Consider the following 27,918-nt stretch of genomic DNA (forward strand, 5'->3'; position numbering starts at 1 on the left):
TATTTCCGCTAATGTGGGGCTCCATTGTAGTCTCTTTTACCAAAGAAAGAATTTGGAAACATTAGGAGACAGAGTGGAGCAAAGAGTGGAGATAAGGTAATGCTTAATCAGTCACCCACTGCGTTAGAGGGATAAAAATGTACATCAGAAGACGCAGACACACACATGACACGCAGGGTGCTCTTATTGTCCCTTATCTATCTGCCTGCCTCTATTTGCAGGGTATATTAGACATGCTGGTTCTTAGCCAGGCGGAAGACAAGAAAGACTTGATCGTCCATGCTTTGAAGAACAATTTTGAAGCGGATGCCTACTTCGTTAAGGTGATGGGTAAGTGATTTCCCTAAATATACTCTGTCTGTCTCCTATGGACACGCTGCAGGCGGTTACAGGAGGAGATCACATGTGGAAAGAGAATGCAACCATTTTGTCTCGTCGCTTCTCTTCCCCTGCTGTATGGAGCAGGATTGTGTCACTTAATATTTACACTTGAGCCTCATAGTTGAGTTTCCAGAAAGGAGGAAGTAGTTCTGGCTTTAGTTATTCACCTAATAAATACCTTGAATCACAGATGTACTTTTGTCCATCATTTTAAAAATCGAGTTTCTCTCCATTGAATTCCATATGCAAAGAGACCATGAAACCAGGACTATGTCACAAATATCTGAGTCTAGTAATTAGATTAGATTAGATTAGATTAGATTAGATTAGATTAGATTAGATTAGATTCAACTTTATTGTCATTACACATGTCACAAGTACAAGGCAATGAAATGCAGTTAGCATCTAACCAGAAGTGCTTAAGTAGCGAATAAAACTGTGATGGGTATATACAATATATACACACAATGATATATGTTTATGATATCAATATATATGTTTGTATTTACAGAGTTCACAGATATGTAAAGGGTATATAAAAGTCTTTGCAACCAAGATAAATATATATACAGGCTGTAACTATGGTGCTGAATTTCCTACGGGAATCAATAGAGGTTATTTATGCAGTTTTTAACTATGTGAATGTTTTAACTATACAATCATGATAAAACATGGTAAAAATGTGCAGCTTAAAGTGCAGCTTAAAATGTAAAAAAAGTATGGAAAGCAGTGCAAATAACCAGATGTGGATAGTGCAAATAACCGGTGTAAATAGTGCAAATAACAGATGTAAATAGTTCAATTATTGTAACAGATGTAATGCTTCTGATCATCAGCCTTTAGTGACTGAGAGTGGAAGCAGAATATTGGGCCACATCCTAAAACCTGGGCAGGACTTGAACTGCCAAAAATGCTCTGCCATCTCCTCTGATGTGCTGTTTCTGGTGCTCCTCTATCCCAATTTTCATTTCCACTCATTTTTAAATTTGAAAAAAAAAAGAAATCTCAAAATGCTGCAGGATCTCAGTATCCTTCTGTTAGATTTGCTGTTCAGCGGAAAGGACAACAATGCTGCGGGTGTAGGCTGAATGTCAGCCTCCTCCCTCTCTCTCAACATGTCACCTGTTCCTTGCCACCTTTGGCTGACAGGTCAAGGTGCCAGAAATGCCAAGGAAATAACCTTAGTTATTTCTTTGCATCACAGACAAGAATATTTTCACTAATCCTAAGAAAAGGGCGCCGTACACTGCTTGCTGCTGTTCTGTGATTCAGGGACAACTTAACCTTGATTTCCCACTGATATTGTCTGACTAGAAGCAGCTTCATCACCCGGAAAGAGAATAATCTCAGTTCAACCTATTTTCTTGTGTCGTCCTTTGTATTAATGTCTTTGAGTGAGAATCAGGATAACTTCCTTTGAATTGAAAATGCCGGTACCACGTTGGTGACATTTGTGGGAAGCAAAAATAGTTCAGCACTTGGGTGGGCCTCTGCACAGTTTAATCCTTCAATCTGCTCTGCTCATTAGTATGAGTGAGCGCCGCTCATCCATTCCACTTTCAGCACAGTTGGTGAGCAGTTGTTGTTTTGTCTTTGTTGGAATGGAGAGGAGGGGCTTCAGCTGCTGCTCTGCATTCAGAATCACACACGCTTAAATCACTGCCGCACCCCAGAAAGCACAACTAGCATACCTACATTTTCACTAACCTTGATAGGGAGTACAGATCCGACTGAAAGGAAATGGCATCACGAGCACGAATGAGGCATTACAGCTACTCAGTAGGATGAAAAAAAAGTAGTCTTACTGTGTGAAATATAGTTCCTACATAAAACATGAGTGACCCTCATGCTGGGAGCATCTCACGGTGGTTTGTTTGTGTCATGCTGCAGACTTCCTGTGTCTCTTGGGGGGGTTCATAGCCTGGATTCTGAGCTCCACACTCCCCACTCACCGTCTTTGCTAATGCTCATAGCAGGTATCTGGCACGTCCTGTGGGTACCCCCCACCCTGGCAGAGCTTTTTCCACAGCGTGTGCGGGGGATGTGGGTGCTAATGCTATTATTGATTTCAGCATTGTCCTGGTCTGTGTTGTGGGGTGGTCAGCTGGGGTTGACAGTCCTCTGCCGTGTGGGTCTGGATCTGACATCAGAAAACAGCGTATGGATCTCCAGACTGCCTCAGGCACAGGATATTTTGGAAAAAGAGAGGGTTTTATATGTTACCGCGTACTGCTAATGGCATAATAAATATCAGGAAGTTGTCTTTAAGTCAAATGTTAGGAGGTCCTGTGTTCTCAGCCACTTGAGAAGCTTCCCTTAGCCAAACTTTGATGGATGACGCTGCCGCAGCGCATCTAAAGTTAGCACCAGCGTGTCCCAGCACCTTCTGTCAGTTCTATTGATCACAACGCTGTTTTTAGCCAACTTGAAGGTAACTTTTGTGCTCATGTGACACGTCGGAGTCGGCTGTAGAGAGCAGCTACGTCGCATCTCTGATGCCTTCTGTCGGTGATATTTCTGCGCTGATGCTGATGTCAATCCAGGAAAGCGGGAGTTCAAGGAAATCTTTCTGAGCTGACCACCTCTTCACAGGCTGAATTTTCTCTACAATTCCGCACACACACGCAAACTTGATTTACTTGAACAGAATTCTTCAAAGGATTGGCAATAACCCTCCAAAAACACAACTGAGGTTTGGGCAGAATCCAGAATACAATTTTGCTCAAGAGGACTGTTTGACTCGGACAAAGGTTGTCTTGGATGTCTTTTCAGTACTTTCTAATTTATGTTTCGAGTAAATTCATGTGGACTTAATGTAAATTGATAATCTAATCTAAAGAATCAGAAATGTTGTGGCAGCCATTATTGAATAGAGGTCCGCTGAGAGGATATTTCAGATGTGAAAGAGGCAGATTATTGTGGCCTTTGTGCACTGGGCTGTATCTGTGGGACCTTGACTTGTCCTCATCTTCCTCCTCCTCCTCCTCCTCCTCTTGCACTTTGTTTTCATGTGTTCAAACCACCGCTGTTCACATGTCCATGTCTGTCACGCTGCACATCAAAACACGCTCGCTCCACCAAATTTCTCTTTAGCTTTGTTCCTCCACCTCCCTCCTTTATATCAGTGTTATGTCCTTTTCTCTTGTGTTGTTTGTTGTTTTCAGGCAGACAACAACCACTAAAAAAAGACACAAGTCTGTCAGGTGTTACAGGGTGTCAATGTTTCTGTCCTCTCACCTTCTCCTCCCGTTGAATCCCCTGGAGGGGCATTGTTTATGTATCTTTTTCCGCAGCAATATGCACGATATATCACGTGATTCCACCCTCAAATTCGGACTCGGCGCCTGATATCTTTGCCAGTAAAACGGAGTCTTTTTTCCATCTCCAGATCCTCGACCGCTGATTTTTCTTTCTTCAAAAAGATTGACTCGGTGTCACGCTTTCAGGTGTGCGTCTGCGTGGGAAGGCCGGCGATGCACACAGACTTGTTGGTTCAGATCCATCGTGTCGAACCTTCACGCCTGCCTCCTGCACACTTGGAATCTTGCTGAGCTTTTCATACTGAGATGACCTGGATCTGACCTGGTCGGGCATCTGTGCGCACACTATGATATAACACTTCCCTCTGCCGAAACCTTCAACCCGAAGAGAGAGTCAGGCATGAATTTAGATCGTAAAAGAATTGTGTACGTTTGTAGCTATTCTTTAAAGTTTAATGGCAAAATGTAAGCCTTTCTGGTATATTATCCACACAGTCGATCGTATCACTCTGTATCTTTACTTCTTGTGTGGAGCAGCAGAGTTCACTGGAGGTCACAGTAAAGTGGTTCCACTTTAAGCTGCAAAAGAGAATGAGGCAGAAAGTGGTTGCAGGGTGGACAGATGGATGGATGATTACTGCTGAGGAAGGAGGAAATGGGAGAAATCATATAATCCAAAATTAGATAGAAGGATGGAGTGATAGTGCAGATGAAAAAGGGAGGGTGTGCACGTGTGAGAGAGAGGAAAAACAGATGAAGGGGAAGAGAGTGACAGACAGAAATGTACGGCTTGATTAGTTTCCTGCTTACTTATTAGGATGCAGATTAGCTGCATTGAGAAACATCTGCGAGCTTTTCATGGTTTTTTCTCCCCCCTGCACATTTCACCTCCCTTTTCCCTTTCTTCTTCTCCTCTTTTACCACATCCAGTCTTTTGGCATTTGATCCTCTTGTGGCCTGTTACCCACTCCTTTTGTCCTTTTCGGTGGTACGTTCCTCCTCTCAAGCCCTCTCCTCTGTCCACATTTTAGAATAGTCCTCATTTTTCTACCCTTTCACCCCCTTTTTGAAGACCTGTTTCCTGTCCTCCTCCTGCCTCTCTCTCTGTTTGTTAGTCAGAGCTGTTATTTATTCCCTTTTCTTTTCATCCAAATGACAATTTGGGGATTTGTGTGAAGTCTTTGGAATTGGCTCTGCGGTCCGGAGGTGGATTTAACTGGAGGCTGTATGTTCAGTCTGGTGTGAACACGTTCACTGTTTATGCTGCGACACATAAAGGCAGCTGAGTGGGTGTTCCTGTTCCTGCACCATCTTTGTCCAAATGTCAGCCAACAGCAGCTTATGTTGCAGTGATGGTTCTGTCAACAAAAGTCACCACCAGAATATATTATCCCAATTATTACAGTCATTTTTCTTCCTCTAACAAAAGGATAAAACTGTAACATTTCCATGACCCATCGCTTCGAGTTCTTCTTTGTTTGGTTGCATCTTTTGATCAAAAGCATTTTTTTTTGCATGTCTGCTTGATCTTAAATGACAATTATGGAGTTTTGTCTACTGTAAGTGAATTTTTGTTCGACGCGTTTATTTTTATTCGTGCTTCCATCTGCTGAGATTTGAACTTGTGGGCAGAGAGACCACTTAGCAAAGTGATTCACTGGATGAAAACACAAAGCAGAGGTTCAAATTATCTTGGTTTTATGATTCAATTGACTCATCTTTCTGTCCCCCCCTCACACGCGCAGACAATAGTCACAGTCGTCTGTGGGATTCGTGAAACCTTCATGTGTGTAAAGCTCTGCCAGCCTTAGACTTGACATGATGACGCAACAGCTCCCCGTCCAACATCACTTTGTGATGTTCGGTGGCTGTTTGAATCAACATCCCCGCCAACGTCTCGCTGATGTGTTTACTTTCAGGCAAGGCCATTTTGGAGAAGCAGTGAGGGTTCAGGCATCAAAAAATGATAGTGTCATGACTTCATCATCAAGCATCCAGCCAAATGTCGGTGGGGAAAGAGGAATTATCCACAGTAGTGATCTATTTGTGCAACATGTGAAACAGCCTCATTTCTAAGTCAGGCTTGCATGAGGAAAGCAGTTTTATCACGATGTGATTGTGTAGCAGAGCCTTCAATCGTTTCTTGCAATTGTATACTCACATGCAGCATTCCTGGTTTTATCATACTTACTTTTGTACTTACTCCCAAATAATGTTGCAAGCAAATACAGGAAAGCGCTTTGACGTCAGGTCGTGAAAGGTTTCTCTTGTCAGTAACCGGGCTACAATCAGTAGTGAGTCTAAGATTGTCTATCCGGGTCATATTAATCAATAAGGTCTCGCAAAGAGTCAACTACACTGTTGAAAGCACCTGGGAGACCAGAACAAACTGGTTTGTTGGGAGCTCAAATGGTTTCTACTCCCACCAAACCGTTAAGAATTAAATACATATTATATTAAAGGACTGTTTGTGTATGCATGTGTGTGTGTCTGTGTGTGTGTGTGTGTGTGTGTGAGTGTGAGTGTGAGTGTGAGTGTGTGTGTGTGTGTGTGTAGCCTTGCAGTCAGTGAAGGCAGCCCGAGGGCAACTGGAGATGATGAGCATCTCGCAGCAAACACCACTCAGCCGTCACAGTGTTGCATTTGGAAGTTTGTGTGTGTGTGTGTGTGTGTGTGTGTGTGTGTGTGTGCAGTGTGTGTCCTTTGGCTCTCATCAACTCAACACTGGTTGCCATTAGTGCTGACACAGCATGCTCGGTCTCTACAAGGGCTGTCCATCTCTTTCTGTTTCTCCTTCAGTGTGTGTCTGTATTGTTCCTGATGTTAGCGTAGCGACTGCTCAGCGGCTGGGTGTGTATTTGCTTTAGGACACGTAGATGGTTGCAGTTATATGTGATTCTAATAGATAAAGACAAACCGGAGAGAAAGGAACATGTAACTCTGGAGGCATTTGAACTACACTTTTATTCCTCTCACTTTGACTTACCTTATGTTTTGCCTTGTTGGTTTGCCCATTTCTTTGTTTGTTGGTTTGTTTAAAGATAGATTCAGAAAAGTGCTGTAATACACAAGGATAAAAAGGTGGCTTGCTAGCGTGTGATGCCTGTGTTACACTGTTAGCTTTTCGTTTCACTGGGAGTCCTAAACAGCACCTTTATTGTTATACATCCGTTCATCCTTGACTCTACGACTGGCATACTTGCATTGATATCTCTCTGGACGTCTGAGAGTACACTCACACTGGGACCAGTCGTTCCATGCTGTGTCGAGCACAAATGCCCCCCCCCCCATCTCACCTGCAGATTATTGTCAGATCACAACAGAGTGACAGGGATGAAAAGTAGTGTGTTAGGTCAGTCCTGCACAAGAGCCGCCATCAGTAGATGCAGCCCCAGACACCAGGCTCACCTCTGTGTGTGTGTGTGTGTGTGTGTGTGTGTGTGTGTGTGTGTGTGAGTGGTAGAAACAGAGTAACAGCTCTGAATGTCAAAAGACAGAGCGAATTGGACTGACAAGAGACAGCATCATCCCTACAGGACGCGTCGGAGCTTCTCCTGTTGTTTCGGACACGCAGGAGCTGCGACACGCTTGTTACGCGTCAGCGGTGGATCGAGGTCTGATGAACTAAGCGGGTTCACATGAGAAGCCGCCAGAGCTCAGCGTTGGGTTTGGGCGACCTTTCTGCGCGGAGGTGTGAAAACCCTGACACAGATTCGTCGGCTCCCTGGAGCAATGTCATGCCTGTTGAGATGTGAAGGACGTCTGCATCCATGTGTTGTCATCCGCCCGTCTCTGGAGTATTCTTATGTTATGGAATTCCTAATGGGAAGTCTGTGCGACGCCCCTCACTGATTCAATTCAAGTTCCCTACTGCCACAAACGACTTCAGCGGGGTTTCTGTGGCGCCTTCTCTCCGCTCTGACATCGCTGGCTTTTTCACATTTGGCAGGAAATAGATGGGTTTGACACGGGGAGAGTGCCCCGACAGCGTTATTTCCATGGAGTGTCAGTTGTGATGTAACATTATTAGGTCTGCACATGAAATTAAAATGTCACTGAAATCTGACACAGCAGAAGAACCGGATCCTGCTCTCGCATCACTTTAAAACCCCTCCCTTTGGATTGACGCTCCAAAATCTTCTGGCTTGTTTCCCCGAAAGTTCCCTGTCACCATCTTCGGTTTCAAGCTGTTCCTCCCGGTTCTTTCAAGCACCAGCATTCTTGTTTTCCCCCCCCCGGTGTTTTGTTCAGAGATGTCTCACATCATTCCTTGGGTGTTTTTTTAAATGCAGACAGTTGCATTTGACTCCTCTGGGAAGTGTTTTAACATACTTCACTGTGAAATCAGGCAAGCTAAAAAGGTTGAGGTTTTCTTGGGCTGGTAACTTTAACCACCAAGATTTATCTTGTCACTTGAGTCGTGTTGTGTTTAACTACGACAGTCTCTTCTTCCCGTTACCTGGGAGATAGCGATTTGGACTTGAAAAAGGCTCCAGGTGTCCGAATATTTCCCTCAAAAGGAGTCTCACAAATCGTAACAATGAACTGATGGAAGGCTGAATTATCACGACGTGAATGTATAAAACCACTGGGAAAGGGAGGTTCAACTATCAGAGCCCATAACTGGACAAAAGATGCCTGACTTTTCCAACCTTTTCATCCGCCATTTCTTTAGTCTTTCTATTTTCAGCAGTAACCATTTTATAATTGATATTCTTTTCATCATCACGGCCAGATTAGTGCTATAAGCCAAGCTCTACTTTCTCATTACTGCAGCATCACCTTCCATTTCCTGACAAATAAAAAGGTGACACAATTCCACCGAAGGTATCCCTGTGCGTGAGTGACAGTGGCATCGCAGCTTTACCTCTGAAAGGAGGAAGCCAAGGATAATGTCACCCCTATGATGTATTGATCACGCGTGTCCTTCATAGATGACTTTGGTCCAGATCCTGTGATGTGTTGATGTGGCCTCAGCAGAAAAAAACACAGCGCTGGATCATTTCCCATGCAAATAACCACATCATAACCTTCCATTTAATCCCACATCTGTCAACTCTTTCTCAGCTGATTTAGCTCCTGGGGTGCTGTCATCTTTAGGTTCCGTGCTGCTATAGGCGGAGTAACTGTTAATGTCCCTGACAACGAGCTGATTTTTTGTGTTAAATGACAACGCATCTGTTTTCCCATTTTTTTCCAGGCTGTTTTGCAATGACGGCGCTCATATGCAGCGTGGTCAGTTTGGGTCATGGAACACACGTGTGTTTGATTGGTGCGCCATCAAAATACAGCTCCAGGCACATATTTAATAAGCTTGTAGACTTCAAAGAGGTAAATTTTCCTTTTGCCACACATAAGTCATTGCTTTTTAAATCAAAGCCTGAAAAAAAACCTATTGCTTATTCACAGAAAGTAACAACACCAGGTTACAAAAATGAGGGAGCACAAAAGGAAAAAATGGTGCAATGCAGTATTTACACCTGGACCCTGTGCGTACATCGGTGAGTCTGGTGTTAATGGCGCCAGCAACATGCAGCGATGGGTTTCCTTGGTGCGACGATACCAAGGTGCTAATGTTCATTTGCTTAATTTAGCCTTTCATGCCATCATGCTCCTCTAAACGTCTCCGTTCACACTGTTTTGTATTCAATTACAAGATGTTCAAGCAAATGTAATTAGAATCCCGAGTGGTGACATCAGAGCCTGGATGTGTTGGACCCAGGCTGAAAGAGTTAGATAACGCCAACAGACAATAACATCCTTTAGCCTTCAGAAACATCAGATATCAGAAATGGAGCAAATTCTTCTGTGGTATTTGCTGAGCTACATTACTTTATCCTCGAATTCGGAACCAATTGTACTTGTCCTTTGTATTTCTGCTATTCTTCCATTCTATAGGCATAGACAGTAAACGGCTGTGTACTGGAAAATGTAAAGAAACAGAGGCGCGTGTTTTCTTAAAAAAGACAGCCAATAAATGTTCCTCTTTAAACAGCCTTTGATTATAGTTCCAGTATGTGTTGAGTGCTTAATTGTATAGTGCAGCGTTCTACTGGTGTGGAATGAAGGCTAGAACGACGCTGCTATGCGACAGAGACCGACACACAGATTAAGAGGTCTAAGTCAGATTCTACGCTTGACTTTGTCGTGAAGATTCACATTCTAACTGGGGACAGCTGCCGTTATCCCAGCACTGGCGCTCGTTTTGCTGGGTTGTTGGACCGCATTGGTGTTTTGGTACCAGCCAGGCTTACGAGCACGGTTTCATCTGTACAGTACACCTGACAGTGTTCACGTTGGACAGTGTTTATTTGCTGTTTGCTCTGGTAGCAGACCTTATTAATAGGGTTCTGGGCTTTAGTGGGACTCCATCAAGCAAATCAAGGCACCCTCGACCCAGGACCCTATTAGTATGCTAATAAAGTCACTTCTCTAATGACTGATTAGCAATTCAGCAGATTTTGTTTCTCACCTCACTTGCACACACACAAATTATAAAATGCTCTCCTAGCAGAGGCGCATACGGCAGTAATGGTTCGCACATTAATTTATCTGTTTCTCATCATGGCCAACTTGTGTTTCATTCTCCAAGCCACTCCATGCCATTCTTGTCCATAACAAATACCCTGAAAGGTTAATTAAACTATAGGAAATACAGGGTAAGTGTGAGGAACATGTCTCATTTCAACTGATTCGCGTCATTTGTCGTCAGAGTGAAGTCGCATTTGCTTCTCAGTGGGTTGTTGTGTTGCATCTGGAACCTTGAAAAAGATGCCTGACTCTTTGCAATCTGTGTCTTTTTCAGTGCTCAGCGGCCTCTGCTCCAACGATTGTCCAGAAGATGTCATGGTAACAAATATTCCATTGTTTCCTCACATAAATCTGTGTTTTGGAACATCCTGCCCAGTGAGTCAGTGGAATCTTTACTGTCTTTCCGCGCGCTCCCCCCTATTAAAAGCTTACGTTCTGTGTCTTTTTCTTCGACGGAAGCTGAAATATTCCCACTGCTTGCCGTACTTATTGTCTCAGGGAAGAATCAACTTTATATTCAGGAAATTAGCGAAGGGGATTTGAATAAATGATGTCGTTCTGAGCTGCGGGGCAGTGTAAGCTCCTCATTATATGTAAAGTAGCGATCATTTAGAGCAGCCTGTAAATGAACTACAAAAATGGAATCTCTTCCTTTTGTGCTCGCCCACAGATCTATACTGTATCCCCTCCCTGTCAGGGTGACAGCTTTAAATGGAAGGACTGGTAAACACTCGGTGTTATCGTACCCACGTGTTGATGTGGTGTCCATAAAGCTCCCTCTGCTTTTTTTTTACTTTAAAAGCCACCAGAGGGACTCATCTAAGAGGTCTTACAGGGCAACACAGGTTAATGCAATCAGGGAAAGCTTCCCCAGATATATGAGCTTTTGACATTTAACTCCTCTCTTTAACTTTGAGACACAAAAGGTAAAAAACAGACTGAAACTAGCCTCAAACATACATCTATTCTTTGTCATATGGATAGCTAATGCTCATTCAGCTGCGGAGGTTTTGCATGTAAAACACCCATGAAGCCGTACGTGGCGCCATCCCAGCGTGGGAGCAGACACTTTTCGTTCTTTATACGTCGTATATTCGCGTGGAGGCGGGCATGGCCACGGCCTCCCCATTTCGCCGACAGAAATCCTGCTTTGCACAACACATTAGCTGTGACACCAGCGAGAGGGTCTGATGTGAGAGTCATTTTGCTGTTCTGTCTAGTCTTCAGCCGCTTGTTGAAAGGGCTGATGGATGCTGCAGACGAGCGGAGCTTTCAGCTGTTTTTACTCCTCTCCTTTCCCATCCATCACCCCTCTATCTTTTCATTTCACTCTCCAGCTCCTCTTCTTCTTAGTCACACCTCTCTTCCCCTGTCTTTCTTTGAGCCTACTAATCTTCTCCTCTGTGGCATTCTCGTCTCCCTCTCTTTTTTGACCTCATTTCTATTCATCCCTCACCCCGCTGCTCGGTGTCACAGCACAGAGGTTTGGCTCTTTGTTGCAGCACATGCCTGTTAGCAACGGGCTCGTGATTAGCCAGTGTACTGCGAATGGCTGCTTGACAGAGCCCTTTATTAGTCGCCATTCCTCTATAATGAAGAGATAAGACTCGGCTTCTTCTTTTCGCCCACACAGACAGACAAATGTCCCTGCAGTCACACATTGTTTATGCTCACTAAGAATAAGACAAACTTAACAAACTTAAGCCCTTTTCACACCGCACAAAAGCAGCCGATTCGGGTCAGGTCGTTTCGGCACTCTGAAAAGGTTGTCGCGGCATTTGGAAATTAGCGGGACGCCAGCAATATGAAAGCCGTCCGCTAAAATACCTGATGAGGTTGAGGTTCCTGCCATTAGCGCTGCCATTTTGGACATCCTGTCAACAGAGACTGATCTCTGAAGGGCAAAAATCTTTCCCTGTTTTTTCCAACAATTCAAATGTGCAGCTACTCGATGTGAAAAGCAAAGGCATATGTGAAATACGTCGTGCTCAGGGAAATCCCACCGATCTGAGATTGTTTATTTACAGCTTGTGTTGTGATATGACACAGCTTTTTATTATGAAATGGCAGCGCACTGACACTCTTACGATATCTGCAAACTGCTGCTGTCTGCTGAGAAGAAGACAAAGTTATTTATGGTGACATTGCCAGCGTGGCACACACTGAGTGGACCTATTATGAACTTTACTAAATTATTTTAGCACTGGCTAAAACTCTTAAGCCCTCCAGCTCTCAGCTTTATCACAGGTGCCGTCCACGTCCTCAACTGTTGTCAGGAATTTAAGCGTCACACAGGCACATTATTTGCTAACTTAATTTTTTTTTTTTTTTTAAGAAAAACCTTGAGACTCCTTCGCTTAGTAGCCTCATCACTGGAGCAATAAATTTGACAAGCTAGTCAAATGTAAATGCCAATCTTTCCAGATTAGCCTCAGATTCCATCCACCTTTGCTAAATTATTATTATTAAAACAACAATGCTGACCATCGACTCACTGGCATTCAAGCTGTGCATTGTTTACCCCGCTGTGTTCCGGCGCACATAAAGGTGTAATGATGATGTTGCCCACGCCATGACATATGTGAGGGAGGAATTAAACAGTCATGCTCTCAGCTGGAGGTCATTCCCACGTTACAAAGTCCGGGTCGACACGTGTGAAAGCAGAATTACACTCACTGAAAAGGATGAAAAGTGCAACTCAGAACCAGCTGATGGTCCCTGATGTCCAAGAACTGATGCCCATCTTCTGTCTGGCTTGTGGGGAAAACATATCTGCTTTGTGTTTGCAGCCGTTTGGTGTTAACCAGCCAGGCCCGTACGTCATGTACACCACCGTGGACTCTAACGGCGACCTGAAGAACGCCTCAGGTAAGAGCTTTCTTTGTGCAGCTCCTCAACGGGGTAGCGACCACAAAAGCAATAGAGCGGTTAGAAAGAGATGCTACTGCCTGGATTTTACAGCACACATCACTTTAAGATAATAATGTCTTCCCTAACAACGTTCCAGCATCCTCCATCATCCTCCCATCAATTACAGGCCTCTTTGAGTTGTGCAAATATTACTGCAGGGATCGAAATTATTAATCAGCAGGACGATTTGAAAGACGTGACCTTATCGTTGCCTACCTCAAGCGGATATTTCATATTTCACTAAATAAATAGGACTTCTTTCATTTAGTACTGTTATCAACAAACTTAGGCACATAGCTGAGATGCATCCTTGTAAGTACGGTAAGCTCAACTATTTACATTTGGTTAATGTCCTTTAGTTGGTTTTGATGCTGTCTCTATCCATTTGGCTGAATTAGAGATCAGGAGGGCTGGGAGAGACACTCAGACCTGATAGCAGATGACAAATCCTGCCACATAGATTATGTTCTGACAGTTGGACCACCGAGCAATTTCATGGGCTGATGAATGCTCGGCTGCTTTTTCAGACTAATCAGAATGGAATGATAGATAAAAGAGAGAGATGTATGGGACGATGAGACGGGACAAAGAGGAGAGCGCCGCTGTGCTGTGTTAGCTGCAGTTAACCTAGTTGATGTAACATTGGGAGAAGGACGAAGAGCACGATGAGAACAAGATGCCCTGACAGCCTAGAGTCAGTGATATTTATAGTCTCTCGCTCTCATTCGGTCTCTCTCTTTCTGTCTGTCTGCCTCTACCTCTGTGTGTGTGCGTGTGTGCGTGTGCATGTAGGAGGGATTTTTGTCAGATTTAATTCACCTACTAGTGAAGTTGACATGAATGAAATAATAAATCAGTATATTTCATAGCTTTATCTGTCCTGATTATGAGTTATACATATATGTCCAGCAATGACCTGGTGTCATCAACATAAATATTCTATTCTGTGTCTTTATCATGACAATATAAATCATTTATATGTTTATGGACCAGTGCAGCTTTCCTTTTTGGGTAATCAAATAAACTATGAACATGATTTTTTATTAAACTAAGGAGAAAAAAGTAATAATTTAAAACCTTCTTAGTTCCAGTTATGGTGAAAAAGCACATCGACCCTTAAAGAATCTAAGAAAGCAACTTTATTGACCAGTTTATTTGAGGAAAATCTGAAAGAAAAAGATTTTTTCTCCACATAAACAGATAGAAACAATATTTGGAAGCAGCTGGAAACGTAAAAGGGAAGAATACATGAGATTGGTGCATATGTGATGTAGTGTCAGACCATTTCAGGCACCATGATTGTAATAACCAACTGTCACAGTTTAAATTTGAACTTGTCCCAAGACTCCAGAAACCACTTTACTGCTAAAAGGCAAAAACCAATTTTGAGAACAGAGATGAAGTGAAGCAGGATATAGAACACTGGTGGAGTAGGAGACTCCTGCTATTAAACAGCACAGCGCTGGGTTCTGGTCCTTTTAGGCAGTTTCCAAACACATTTGTTTTTTACCAGGAATAAAATAGACCTTTGATAAAGATGAACATATTTACTCCTGGACCCTCATATTGGTGTCCCTCAGTGAAGCAATCCCTACTTAGTGTCTGTTTGACCCAAAAGCCTCTCATTCAAAGTTCTGGCATTGTGTGGTTTTCCAACCACGACTCTGTTTCCCTCCTGTTTTCTTCTCTCCAGTTTGTGACTGACTGGAGTTGAGAGGAGGATAGTGTGAGTAGCTGAGGGCTTTACTGACACAACTCCCCAGACCCCTCATTTAACTGTAGTAAAACACTGCCAGAGAGCATGCTGTGTGTGTGTGTGTGTGTGTGCGTGTGCGTGTGCGTGTGTGTGTGAGATGATTTCAAGTGTATTTATTCTGTAGCTCGTGGCCTGGGGAACAGCCTGCAAGGCTGCCAGAGATGAGCAATGGTGGGACAAACACACACACTTATACACACGCGCGCGCACGCACACACACACCGACAGTGTCTGGGCCTCTCCGTCGGGGCCCAGCGAACTTCACTTACCCTTCACCCTCCTGATACAGAGAAAGAGTGAGACCGATTATACTGCGAGACAGAGCGGGAAGAGGAATTTTTGAATGATCCGAGATCCACTTGGTGGATCACATCTGCGCTAAATGCCGCGTCACCAAAGGTGCAGTAGCAACTGTCATTCTGTGCAGCGAAACCTCCGACTTCAGCTCCGTAGTTTGCTGTTGTGCTCTCTGCTTCCTCACAATAGTTCCTTGATTTGATTTTGTTGCTGTCGACAGTTTTTAATTGTACCTGCTGCTCCACTCTGAGGTGTCTGTAGATGTTTAATTGACTTATTTTACAACTGTTGCTTCAATGGATGCGAGTTTCATTTCCTCCCTGTCTTGTCAAATGTGGACTGTTTATTGCAGACAGTCTAAATATATAGGGAAGCATTTTGTGGGAGTAAATCAAGTTGAAATATGTTGTGTGCTATAATGTACGCACGTTTTTTGGAGAAAGTAATTTAAATATTTACTGCTCAACATAAGATAAATGTTGGTGTCTCAGAAATAAGCTGTCAAGATGACAGAGACAACACCTGGTTTGGACTCACACATACACACACAATGCACACACACACACACTCTGACAAACGGTTACACACGATGATAATGCCGTCATCTTATCAGACCAGAAAGGTCAACAGCAGATCTGCCAGCATTTCTGTACAAAGTGTCTCCCGTGTGTGTGTGTGTGTGTGTGACATTTGTTTCATATGACCTTGTGTGTGTGTGGGTGTGTGTGTGTGCGTGCCTTGCCCCTTACTAAGCAGGTTGGATGGATGGGCGGAGGCTGTGATTCTGACACCCTCACACCTCATTATCTGCTGACTCCTGCTGAGGGAGGAAAAAGAGGCAGTTTGGCTGCTTAAGATTAATAGTTGTTGTTATTCGCCAACCTTTTAATTCTTCTCTCTCAGTCTCCCCGGAGACTATATTTGAAACATTAGGATTGTATTTGATAAGCATAAAGACCAGTGAAAGCACCTCACTCCCAGTTATTCACCTGTCCAGACAGTTAAAGAAATGTTTTTCTTAAGTTCTACTTATCTGTTATTGAGTATCTGACCGCTTGCTTGAAATCCTTGAAGATGCTTGAATGTCAATGTTCTTTTCAAGGCCCGAAAAGTGTGCTGAAAGTGCTGAAACCTATATTTTTTAAGCACAATTTTGGATGATAATTTCATGTATATTGTAGAAAATATAGTCATGATTGTATTTATCCTTGTAGATGTGTATTTTACCCTGATTTTTTGCGATTAGGTGCTGGGAAATGTTGAAAAGGACCTTTGAAAGTGCTTGATTGTCCTTGAATTTGACCATGAAAAATGTGTGGGAAACCTAATTTTTAAGATGTATCAAGGCATCAGTCCTGTCTTAGCTGTTGCCATAGCTACAAGCAAAGCTCTCTATATAACAAGTGTCAGGTTTAAATTACACACATACGTTCTGCCTTCTTACAAGGTTTGACAAATTACACACTTTCCTTTTCAGGATCGTACAGTTTAGTGCTCTTGTATGGAACTTCAGCTGCTGACAACAACACTGCTGGTTTCAGCAACCCCAAATTTGTTGCAATAGGACCATTTTGGGTTCGCAAACCGTGACCTGATAATGGGAGAAAACTTGCGCCTGATGCCAAAGATTTTTATGCAGAGAGAAGCAGGAAAGGCATGCAGAAAAAAGGGAGAGTGTGCTCGTGTACACAGGGAGGAGACACATAATGAACCCAGATGAACGTAGAGCTCACTGCAGACTGTCCAATTAGGCTAATGAGTTCACTTGATTAGTGATGCTTCACTGTCCTACACACATACACAGTGGGCACTGCACACACATGCATAACCTTTAAGAAACTCTTCCATCTAAAGCGATCCGTCTTAACCTTTCCTGCTTTGGAAGATGCTGGGCTGCAAACACATTGATGTGGTACTTCAATTTAAACTATGATTGTTTGTGGGGGTTTTTGCCGTATCATGCCGATAATGCTATAAAAAAAGCAGCAAATACTGATTTATATACTTGGCATAACCCTTTTTGGAGACTTCATCAGGCCGTCTTCGGGTTTGCGGTTCTTTTCACAGCACTTTATAGCATATGGACGGTGGAGAGATTGTAATCTGGCTGCAAGATGGAACATTTGGATGAGAGAAATCAAAAGGATTGGAAAGAGGTGAGAGGACAGAGCTGAGAGCAGAAAGCACAGAGAAAAGGAGAGAATTGCAGAAATGGACGGAACAAAAGAGAATGATGGAAGATGAGAGGAGAGGCGAGGCAGCAGTCCACAAAGAGGTGGACAAGCGAAGGAATCAGCCATCAGCCGTGCAGATGCAGTCAAGCTGGAGTAGATCCGCTTCAGCGTGATTCTCTATTCTCCTCCATGTTCTCTTTCTCTCACTCCTGACTTTTTCTCTCCATTATTTCCTCCTCGCCATCATCACCTCCAGCCTTATTATCACCTACATTTACATAATCTTTCTTATCTGGCACCACTGCGGTATGTATATTGGTCGTATCATATAGTCACGCATATCATTTTTAATGTGAAGTTTGTGTTGTGCTCACACTTGTGTGTGTGTGTGTGTGTGTGTGTGTGTGTGGGACATACAGAAAGCTTTCACACACATTGGAATGGCACATAGCCTCTTCGAATACATTCCGAAATTGAAAGTTACGCAATAACATTTAAGTCTTTAATCAACTGTAGGCTTTTTTAATGCATGATCCAAAGCCTTCCAAAGGGTTTCATTCTGTTCTTATCACTTCTTCAGGTTTAAATAATGCTGCCTTCTGGGATTATAATTAATCACCAGGGGAAAAAAGACATTTTAATCACGATTAGTTTAGCTTTTTAATACGAGCTAACAAACCATATCACTACAGCAGGGTAAAAACCTGTCTGCCAGACAGCATCATCCTGGCTTTGTTGTTGTTGTTAGACATTAGCATTTGGTCGTGATTGTTCTGTGCAGCAGATGCTCAGGTGTTCCCCAACCTGGTGATTTTTAGTTGGTAAACACTCTGCACACTGAACAAGTGCACCGTTTGTCATGTTGCCGTTCAAAAAAAGTACAGCTCAGAGCATCACTGTTAAAAGTTGGTTTCACGCCAGTCGATTACGTCTTTAATTAATCCCCCTCCACAAGTTTTATTTTTAATTACCTTTTGACAATGGATTCTCTGCATTCGTCTCCATTACATTAGAGTGAAGCAGAAATTTCCAGGAATGTCCATTTCCTGGAATGTCCATGCCGTCCGAATACTTGATATACACACAGTCACAATCACACACACACACACACACGATGGGTCAAGGTCATGGTACAAGGGCGACTCCCAGAGATTCACAGAACAGAACCGTAAATCTGTCCTGTGCCTCAAACACACACACGGAGGGACGGACGGTCAAAGAGAGCGTCCAGATGTTGGACGGGACATGATTAGGGTGCTGAATGTGGACACTTCAGGTGTGAGCACATGTGTTTTGATGTCAGTCTCTTTTTCCTTCACTCCGTGGCTGCAATTTTCCCTCTTTATCGCCATCAGGGGAGCAAAAGGGTTCCATAGCGACAATCTGGATGATTTTTTTTGTTTGAGTTTTAATGGATATTTTTTTGGGTGTGATGTTTGTGTGAGAGTGGGAAATCCATTATTTCTATCAGTGTTTACATCACATTTCTTTTATTCATGTGTGTATCGTTTTTAGGAAGGATTTTTACGTCACTTTGCTTTTAAAGACTTTAATGTTTTTGTGATTTCATTTTCATTAATTGGCTTCCTATAGATTCTATTCAAACGTTTCACCTGATTTCACACACATATACACATATATCATATTGCCAGTGTGTGTGTCTGCCCAGAGGTGGTAAAACATTTACGCCATGCTCGTAGGACACATGTGACAGAAGTCCTCTGCTGATGGACACAAACTAATGATGTCATGTCTCCTCAGTCTCTCTCTCTCTCTGTCTTTTTCTCTCTCTGCCTTTCTCACATTTGTAGTTTTTTTCCTTCTCGTGCCTGTCAGGACATCACATTTTATCTACTTCAGTCTCAGAGTTTACAAAACACGTCTCGCGGTCTTCACAATCGGCCACTCTGGGCTCAAAGGGGGAGAGGAGAGGGAGAGGAGAGGAGGTTAGGGGAGGAGAGGAGAGGAGAGGAGAGGAGAGGAGAGGAGAGGAGAGGAGAGGAGAGGAGAGGAGAGGAGAGGCAGAGATCAGGGAATACATTCAACATTCAACAAAGTACTGGTATAAGAGTTGAGTCAGTGGGTCGGAGGTCAGCAGGTCAGCATCCAGCTATGAAGGCGGCGATACCTGTAGAGAGAGGGGAAAGAAGCAGATAAACTACACAAGAAATAACATCATGATATTATCAGGACCAGGGACGCCTGTATAGTTATTGTCACGTCTGCATTCTTGACTGGAAATATGAAACAAGGGGTAAAATAACTTTTACACGCTGTGCCATAAAAGCTCCCAGTTATCCAGGTGGAAAATATAATAACAATAATAATAATAATAGCAACAATAATGATAATAATACTAATAATAATGATAATACTACTATTCCTACTACTAATAATGATAATAATCAATTTGATGTTCCTTTTTTTAATCTATTTTTTCACTGTAGAGAACAGTTCCTTTCTCCAGTGAGCAAATTGAATATGGTTTTTGTACCGGGGTGTTGTATGCAAAAAGCTGAACCTGCCTTTTAATTGTTTTTTAGGGTGACATGCGTCTATTGGGAGAAAGCCGTGAATTTGGTTCCAATGTCTGCAGCAGGCATTTCACATGGGGGGGTGATATTATGGGGCTGCACTGATGGATGCTTCAGTGGGCTGTTCAGTTTTTTCCACTGCAAAATGTAACTCATCCAAAAAGGAGGAGTTCATCAGCGATCCAACCATCTTTGATGAGCCAGAACAGGCGCTGGCACTCTCTGTGGTCACACCTCTAGTTGATAAGGCTTCTGGATAGATCCTCCATAGATTTGATGCATACAGCTATCATAAACACCTGTTCTTCTACTCCATTCGATGCAACAATCTCGCTCACGCATTCAGAATTTGGCTAATATTACCGTCGCTACATAGAAGATGCTTAAAAAGGTTTCCTTTAAGTATTTCTGTTTTGTTTTTTTGTGGAAAAGGTCTGTTAGCAGAGGAGCCAGTGCTGTCTGACGTTTGACGTAACCCTTAAACACTATAAGAATTACAAATGATTTTAGGTATAACAGGGCTTTTTGTTATTTATGAGATACGCCGCTCCAATAGATACAATAGGAATAATTGCTGACTTGACCATCTATTAGCCAACTATAAACCTGGGATCTATTCTGAAGTGAGCCCCTTTGGTATCTTGACAGATGGGTACCTAATGACACAGAAGGAGGGCAGGGTACGACTTTGAGGACCACTTAAAAGGTGACAGCCCCAGCAGGGGGCGTTCACCTGGGGCTGCTCCTTGTGTTGTAGCACTCAAGACCTCAAAAGTGGAGTGACCATCATCCGCCTTCTCTGCGTCGCTGACATTACACAGAAGGCGCAGCGGTAGGGATCACCTTGATGTGCTCCATGGTGACGAAAAATGAAACCAGCACGCAATTTCACACACAGTAGTCCACAAATGTGTCTGCTTCTCTGAACCTGCGTCGCTTTCTGAGAGATGGATTGATGGATTCCACTGGTGTAGAAAGTCAAATCTTCTGCCAAGGCATCCGCTGGCCCCGACGTAGCTGGAAAGACCCTCTCCTAGTGTTCATATAAACACACACACATACACATAGACACTCCTGTACGCTGCTTTGTATAATACTCCATGCCAGCCTCCCCTTGTCAAATGGCTTTGTTCCAGTCGTGGCCACAGATCTTTGCCAGTTGATGCACAAACCAACGAGCACAGATGCACACGCAGAAGCTCACTGTGCAACAGAGCCAGGCTTCCTGCCTGCAACGTCCCCCTGCTTAGTCCTTTGCACACATACCCATGCACAGGCGGACCCACTCCACCCCGCTGCCTGGTCGAGTACAAGCCGTCCACACGGGCCGACAGCAGCAGGTTGTCGAAAACATCAAACCGTTACTGGCTTAAAGGTTCAATCCTCTCAAAAAATCTAATTCTGTCCATCCCAGTGGAAGTGGCTCCGCATGGAGCAGGGAATTGATTTATTTCTCCTGTAGGAAGCAACGTTCACACTCCCTGCTCATTCTGTAGGCTTATCTTGGTTATTAACTGAGGCAACCTGTTATTTTAAACCTTCCTATCTAAACTTCAGCTTTCATGCAGGGTGTGCAGTGGAACAGTCACACCCTCTGGAAGACTACAGTGAGAAAACTAAACCATTTATATGTTGTACTGATGCTTTTCACAGTCTCCCTGTGTTACTGGCCTTCCAATAAGAACAGACAACAACCACTGGAAGGGAATAAAACTCCAAACAGTTTTGCCTTTCACACTTTTCTCCCAAGTTCAGTTGTGCAGGGGTGAGTTTATTCTGTGAGGCTGCACTCGGTGGTGCCTCTGATCTGAGTGTAGTCATCTCCTGCAGGGTGACTGTGCTCACACACGCTCCATGTGAAAATACACCGCTTTTCTCTTTACTTTATCTGTGTGTGAGTCACCTTGAAACGATCCCGCACACAAGCGCTGCTCCGTGTGTGACCACTTGGGTCCAGAGTCGAGCACATGAATGTGCTTAAAACAGAATCCTTGTTCTCTTATTACAGCTGCTATATTAATAAGTAATGTCATTTCTCAGCACTTTCAGCCAGTTTATTTGTTTGCATTAGAATAAAATTCATCCAAAAGTTTTAAAATGTGATTGTATTAATAGTAATCAACCAACTTAGCCACATTATAGTTGTAATTGTTATCAGCCCTAACTCTTTTCATGCTCCACCTCTCAGCGGTTATTAATATGAGCTATAAAACCTCAAAAACATACTGGAACAATTCTGCAGCCCCTATCAGGCACACCAGGACTCATCATAGCGGGCTGGAACGAGCTTTGGGCAACACTGAACGAGTCAATGGCGCCGAAAGCTTACTGGAAACAGCCGATATTTTCGTCCGTCTTCACTCGCAGCGTGCGATTAGAGTCATCACAACCGCTGCACGGCAGCATCGGCCTGCGTTTAAAACAGAAACATAGAGCAGAAGCAACTGGAGGAGGTTTAGATGAAAATGCAGCAAGCCTTGAAAGCATGCTGGGTTGGAAAGATGACGGAGCCATTCTGACCACGTGAAATAAAAGCGGCGTGTTCGAGGCGACCTGTCCACACACACCCGCACGCGTGACGGATAATGAAGGTAATCGGCAGTTCTAAGTTTAGTCATTTCCTCTTTAAGGTTTCACTCATTTTTCCTCAGAACCAGCATGTTACATTATCACAGTTGTTGTCGCGTTTATGACTTTTTCTCAAAAATGTGCGACAAAATTTCCCAATGTAAAAGAACATTTACCAGCTCTGCAGATTGATTTTAAATAAACATAATTCAGCCGTTTTAGCAGCAGCGACAAAGCTCTACCCTCCCAACCTGGACAGTGTGGGGACGGTTTATGTCTGACGTCGTATCAAAGAGACACAGGAAAGAAATATTGAGCTCTGGGTTCCATTCTTTCTTTGACATTTTTAATATTCCATTTTTTTTCTGACATTAGACAGCTGGCGTGGTTGGTCGGCGTGGAGGCAGGGAAGGACGGCGACGCCGCCGTTGGCCTCTTCTAGCCTCTTCTAGCCTCTACCTTTTAGAATGTGTCGGGATTCTCCCGATCACATGGATCGCTTCTAATGAAGAATGTTTGAAGCCTTGTGAGCAAAGCATTTAAAGCCTGAAGTGGGCTCGCCTGATCCCTTTTATTGTGTTTATTTTAGTTTATTTTAGGAGTATTTTAAGTGAACTGAGGTTACGAGCAGAAATAAAAAAACTGAAACATGCGCGCTCCTCTCAGGCTGCAATACGCAGTCCATCCACATTAGTTCTGATCACTGGCTGCCTCGAGGCTTTCTCCTTTTCCTCCCGTCCCTCCCGCGCTCTCATCCCTCTCTTTGTTTACCACATAGAAGTTGATTTATGTCAGCTGCATTTGGCAGAGTTGGGTGGCGTGGGCGAAGTGCAGCGGCTGTGGGAGGGGAGGTGACAAGCAGAGGAGAGGAGAAACGGAAACAAAATGTGTAATGTGTTGGAGGGGAGAAGGGAGAGCCGAGCCGAGGAAATGAGAGTGTAAGGGTTGGATGAGAACAGGGAAAGAGGAGGGGGGTGAAGGTTGTGCGAGGAGACAGAGGTGTTGGACTGGCCTCAGGTGTCCAGCTTTGATTTGTATCTTTTATGACGCTTCTTAATGTCAGTACACAAGGACTCAGCTAGCATCGCAGGTCCTTTGGCTCCTGTTGTGTGTTTCTTCTGCAACCCCCCCCCACCCCCCAAATTATGTTTACAAGTGCATTTAATTCTCATCACTGTCAGCCATGTGAGGAACAGGTCAGCGCTGATTACATTACCTCCAGTGGGGCCCTTTTGAAGGGGCAGGAGATCGAAACTCCACCAAAGCAGAAAAGGAATAAGATTAGCAACGTTTGAGAGGGTCACATTTTATGTCGTAACACAACTGCAGTTAGTTTGATCATCTTTTGGACCAACAAATGAATCTCTAATGAAAATACAAATGCTGTAATACTATAAAGATATGTCCAGATATATAAGCGGTAGCTGTCCTACTAATGCTGTGGGACATGGACATCGAAGGCTTGAATAGATATCCGTCCTGCCTCCTCCAGAATGTCGTCTTCAGGTTTTCACAGAAAGCTGAGATCTTTATCCTAACGCTCCAAATCTTCCTGTCTCTTCCTGTCTTCCTGAAGCGGGTCAGCTGAGCCAGTCGGCTCATTTCTCCCTTCAGCTGCCCTACACCGTCCTGGGCCTCGGACGCAGCGCCAACTTCCTGGACCACCTTTATGTGGGTATCCCCCGGCAGACCGGAGAGACGGTAAGAAAATAGGACACGATCGTATCACCGAGCCAGGTAGTGACTCGGCCCATGTATATTTCCAGTTGGCATTTCCATTTCTATGGTTATTTCATAAAGAACTGTGTAATGCGGTCCTGCATAATGAAGTCACTTCCGTGTTCCCATGTCTGCGCCAAAGGGAGCAGCAAGTGACACGTGTGACGCGGAGATTTTAATGTTTCTGCAATAAGTCAAAGGGAAAAAAGGAAGCAAAATGGCCTCAGGACTCACAATTAGGAACCAGACATCTTTTCGAGCACCAGATGGTGGACTTATTTGGTTCAAAACCTTTAAAATTCATGAGAAGAGGGAAGTATTTCCTCTTCAGCAAAAGCTTTATTTGTTTTTTGAAATGCATTCATTTTATAAATGATAAAAGGAGGTTTTATTGACGCAGGAGAAAACTGTACATCGTCTCTCTGTGCATTTTTATTTATGTTGTTGATGGTGCAATAATTCTATCTTTAATATTATTTCCAGCATGTGTTTAAAAAATGCTGAACAAGATGAAAAATATCAAGATAGTCCAGTTAATTAATTTAATTTTTATCACCAAATCACAACAGAAGTCATTACAGGTCACTTTTCCTATAGAACACGTCTGGTCTGTGTGGGTTTTTTTTAAAATAATTTATGTGACTGATGTAATTAAAGCGAATATACTTCATTTTCCTCATCGTCAGTCACGCATCTACATGTCTCCTTCGCGCTCTAATTGGGCGGAGCTTCGTACCGACATGCACACAAACACGCACGTGAACACGCACGAGGGCGTTGGTGCGAGAAGAATGAGGAACACACAGCGATAGCGCACCATTTTTCACAAAAACCTGAAATATGTCTATGATGAGTAAACCAGATTTTACATTTTCAGAAGTCATTAATAATGTCGACAACAACTTTTAACCAGGAGGTACAATTACAAATCCATCTTCCAGCTCCTTATATGATAGGATGTAGCTGACAGTGTTAATGCATCATAGGCTGTTCTGAATGAGGCCATATCACATCAGAATTATGATGTGAAGTCAGCATCGTCTCACTTGAGCTTCTCTGTAGTGACATAGTTAGCGGTATGCTAACATCGGCTAATATTTTTCCTCTCGTAACAAGTAGGATTACCACCCTTAAAATGCAGAACTGTCCTGTAAAGATTCATATTTGGTTATTAGCTAGAGCGCAAAGGCAGAGACCAGTGTCTAGAGTGGGAGTTCTGGGAGGAAACGCCGAGTGTCGGGCTTGGTGGTGAGGCCAGGACCAGCGGGAGTCACAAACATTCATCTCCAGGACAAAAAAACCTGGCAGTCCATCACTCAAAACGAGAATCTTATCACTCGATTATCTCCAGTTTTATTAAAATTCAACTGTCCAGCATTATATTCATGTTTAAAATCCCACACACCCAGTTTGTGACTTTAAAATCTTCATCAGCCACTTTTTCTCCTTGAGCTACTCAACATGGCTGCATCCTACACATCATCACTCCCTCTCATGCTGTACTTGTTATACTCAAAATTAGGCACGAACCCCCCCCCCCCGGGTGGTACCAGGATCCTCACCAGGCAGCTCATTAGAATTGTAGATGGGTCGGTCCGTGACTCAAAAGCAATAGTGCAGCGTGAACACTCATGTGAACGAGCTGCTTTGTTTTCCCCTCTCCCAGCCATCCTGAGGAACACATCCATTTTGCAGCCTCTCCATCTCCCTGCACATTTTTTTCTACAAAGTGAATTAATGAATTCCTAAAGATGTTATGCAGAGTAGGTCCCCCCCCCCCCTTTCTTTCACTCAGATAAACTGGGGAGAGGAGTCGCTCTATCAAATCTACCTGCAATTAGGAGGAGCTGGTGTACGCATCCCGACTGCTGCACCGCCCTGCTCGGTCGGCAGGTTTTGGATCTTTTATCTCTTCTTCTTTCCTTTTCTCGCTATCTCCCCTGGTGTCATTTCTCCCCTCCAGAATTAGCGTCTCTGCCCCGTATTTCAGTGGAGAAGAGGATTTGTATAATTTACGAGGGTATCTTCCAACTTCTGTCCAATCTCTCTCACTTAGTAATTCTTTTATTCCATCTTCTTCTTTGTGTCTCTTTCCTCCTGTTCACTTATCTTCCACCCAGGGATTCCCTTTGCTGCTCTGAGTGGTTTGCTTCTCTAATCAGTCCCCCACGTGTCACCCTCACTCTCCCTCCCTCTCTCTCCACCCTCGTATCCGTCTCCCTCGCTGTGTCTTATAGAGAGCCAGTTTCCCTGCCTTTGAACCACTGTGTCGTTTGCCCTCTGAAGACTTGGGAGCACTTTTTCTTCCAAACAGCCCGATCGGATCTGCTCGCGGGCGGCACTAGCGGAGGCCTGTTTGTCTCCAGCCTCGCTCCCCGCGTCGCAGCGCCAATGGCGGAACTTCCGGGAGCCGAAAATGTCTTATGTATAGAGCAACGCTATCGCTGCAGACTTAATCAAATGGGTGTGAGGATGGAGGGCTGCAGCGTTCCCAGATTCTGCTAATTATGGAGCCAGAGATGCGGATTCCTCTCAGCTGCAAACCACTTCCGCATCACTAATAGTGAATCTCCAGCCGGAGGCTCATCCGTGGATGGATGAGTCAAATATACACGTACCTCCATGTCAGAGTGCTTTTATTTTCAACCAGGAAGGTGGGCTGCAGCCCCGTCTCCTTCTGCTGTCCCACATTCATACACGCAAATATCTGTTCAAACTCCAAACACAGGGTCTTATAGGAGACAGTCGAAATATTCCCAGTTAGTAACCTGTTGGCTTAGAAACTACAAAACCCACACAAGGCAGAAGTTCTAACCTTTTCTTTTGTATTTATTCATAAATAATTCAGTCTACCCTGGTTAGAGTATTAGGGTCAACTATGAGGGGAAAAAAACAGATTATTTTTTTATTTGGCACAAAAAGTTGAAATGTCAAAAATAAATTCGACCTTTTGAGACTATATCAGCCAGCGAGCGTAACCGCTTCAGCAAAATGCCGCGTAGGCAGTTCGATGAATTGTGAGGCGATACTTCGGACTCGGCTTTAGTTACAAATAAATACTTGCTGTTTTAGCACTGAGTTAACAGTATTAGGACAAAGCCGAAGTTTATTTCTGATTCGTAGCTGACTAACAGGCAGTTGGGAGAAGTTAAGGCAAAATGAATTCATTGCCCAAAGAAGCAAAAAAAGAAATATCCTAGTGTTCATTAAATAGAATAATAGAAAAGAGTTTCAGTGGTTGTCAGAAAAAGTCCAACTGTTGCCGTACATGTCATTGCGCAATAAATGGACAATGGGGGGGGGACAGCCGCTCAGCACGATAGATTTATTTTCCCTTTAATTTCCCCTTTAACTGTCGAATCAGAAGCAAACTTCAGCGTCGTGTTTTACACGTAGCTTCCTATTACTGATAGCGACACTGTGTTTGTGAGCTAAAAAGGAAAGTATTTATTTGTTACTAAAGTCTAAATGACCTGCGTGGCATTTAGGAGCAGCCAAATGCATGGTTGCTATAGCTCATCTCAAAACTTGTTTCTTAACTTCGCTTTTTTTACTCAACACTGAAGTTTCTCTCAAAGAGCACGGTGGGGGGGGGCTCCTCGGGTTTACTTCTCATGGATGAATAAAAATACTCTTCCGTACAATCACCTGCATTTCATGATTTCCTATTAAATAGTTATAGGCGTTGTTCTGCCGGTGCATATTATATTAGCATTAGAACTTACTTGAGTACAATCAAGTCCTATTATTTTTGCATTTGCAGAGTCATTGTCGTACATTCAAGCCTT

At 43.6% G+C, this 27,918-nt stretch overlaps 1 protein-coding gene across 1 annotated transcript in view; it reads left to right on the forward strand.

Annotated features, from left to right (window-relative positions):
* itfg1 (integrin alpha FG-GAP repeat containing 1) overlaps window positions 1-27,918 on the forward strand; it is a 95,563-nt gene that overhangs the window by 61,680 nt on the left and 5,965 nt on the right. Inside the window, exons 12-15 of the mRNA XM_011609546.2 lie at window positions 222-330; window positions 10,447-10,490; window positions 12,962-13,040; window positions 23,988-24,112. Coding sequence (XP_011607848.1) covers window positions 222-330; window positions 10,447-10,490; window positions 12,962-13,040; window positions 23,988-24,112 — 357 coding nt within the window. The remainder of the gene's footprint in view (window positions 1-221; window positions 331-10,446; window positions 10,491-12,961; window positions 13,041-23,987; window positions 24,113-27,918) is intronic.

This window comes from Takifugu rubripes, chromosome 13 (assembly GCF_901000725.2).
Source record: "Takifugu rubripes chromosome 13, fTakRub1.2, whole genome shotgun sequence".
Lineage (NCBI taxonomy): Eukaryota > Metazoa > Chordata > Actinopteri > Tetraodontiformes > Tetraodontidae > Takifugu > Takifugu rubripes.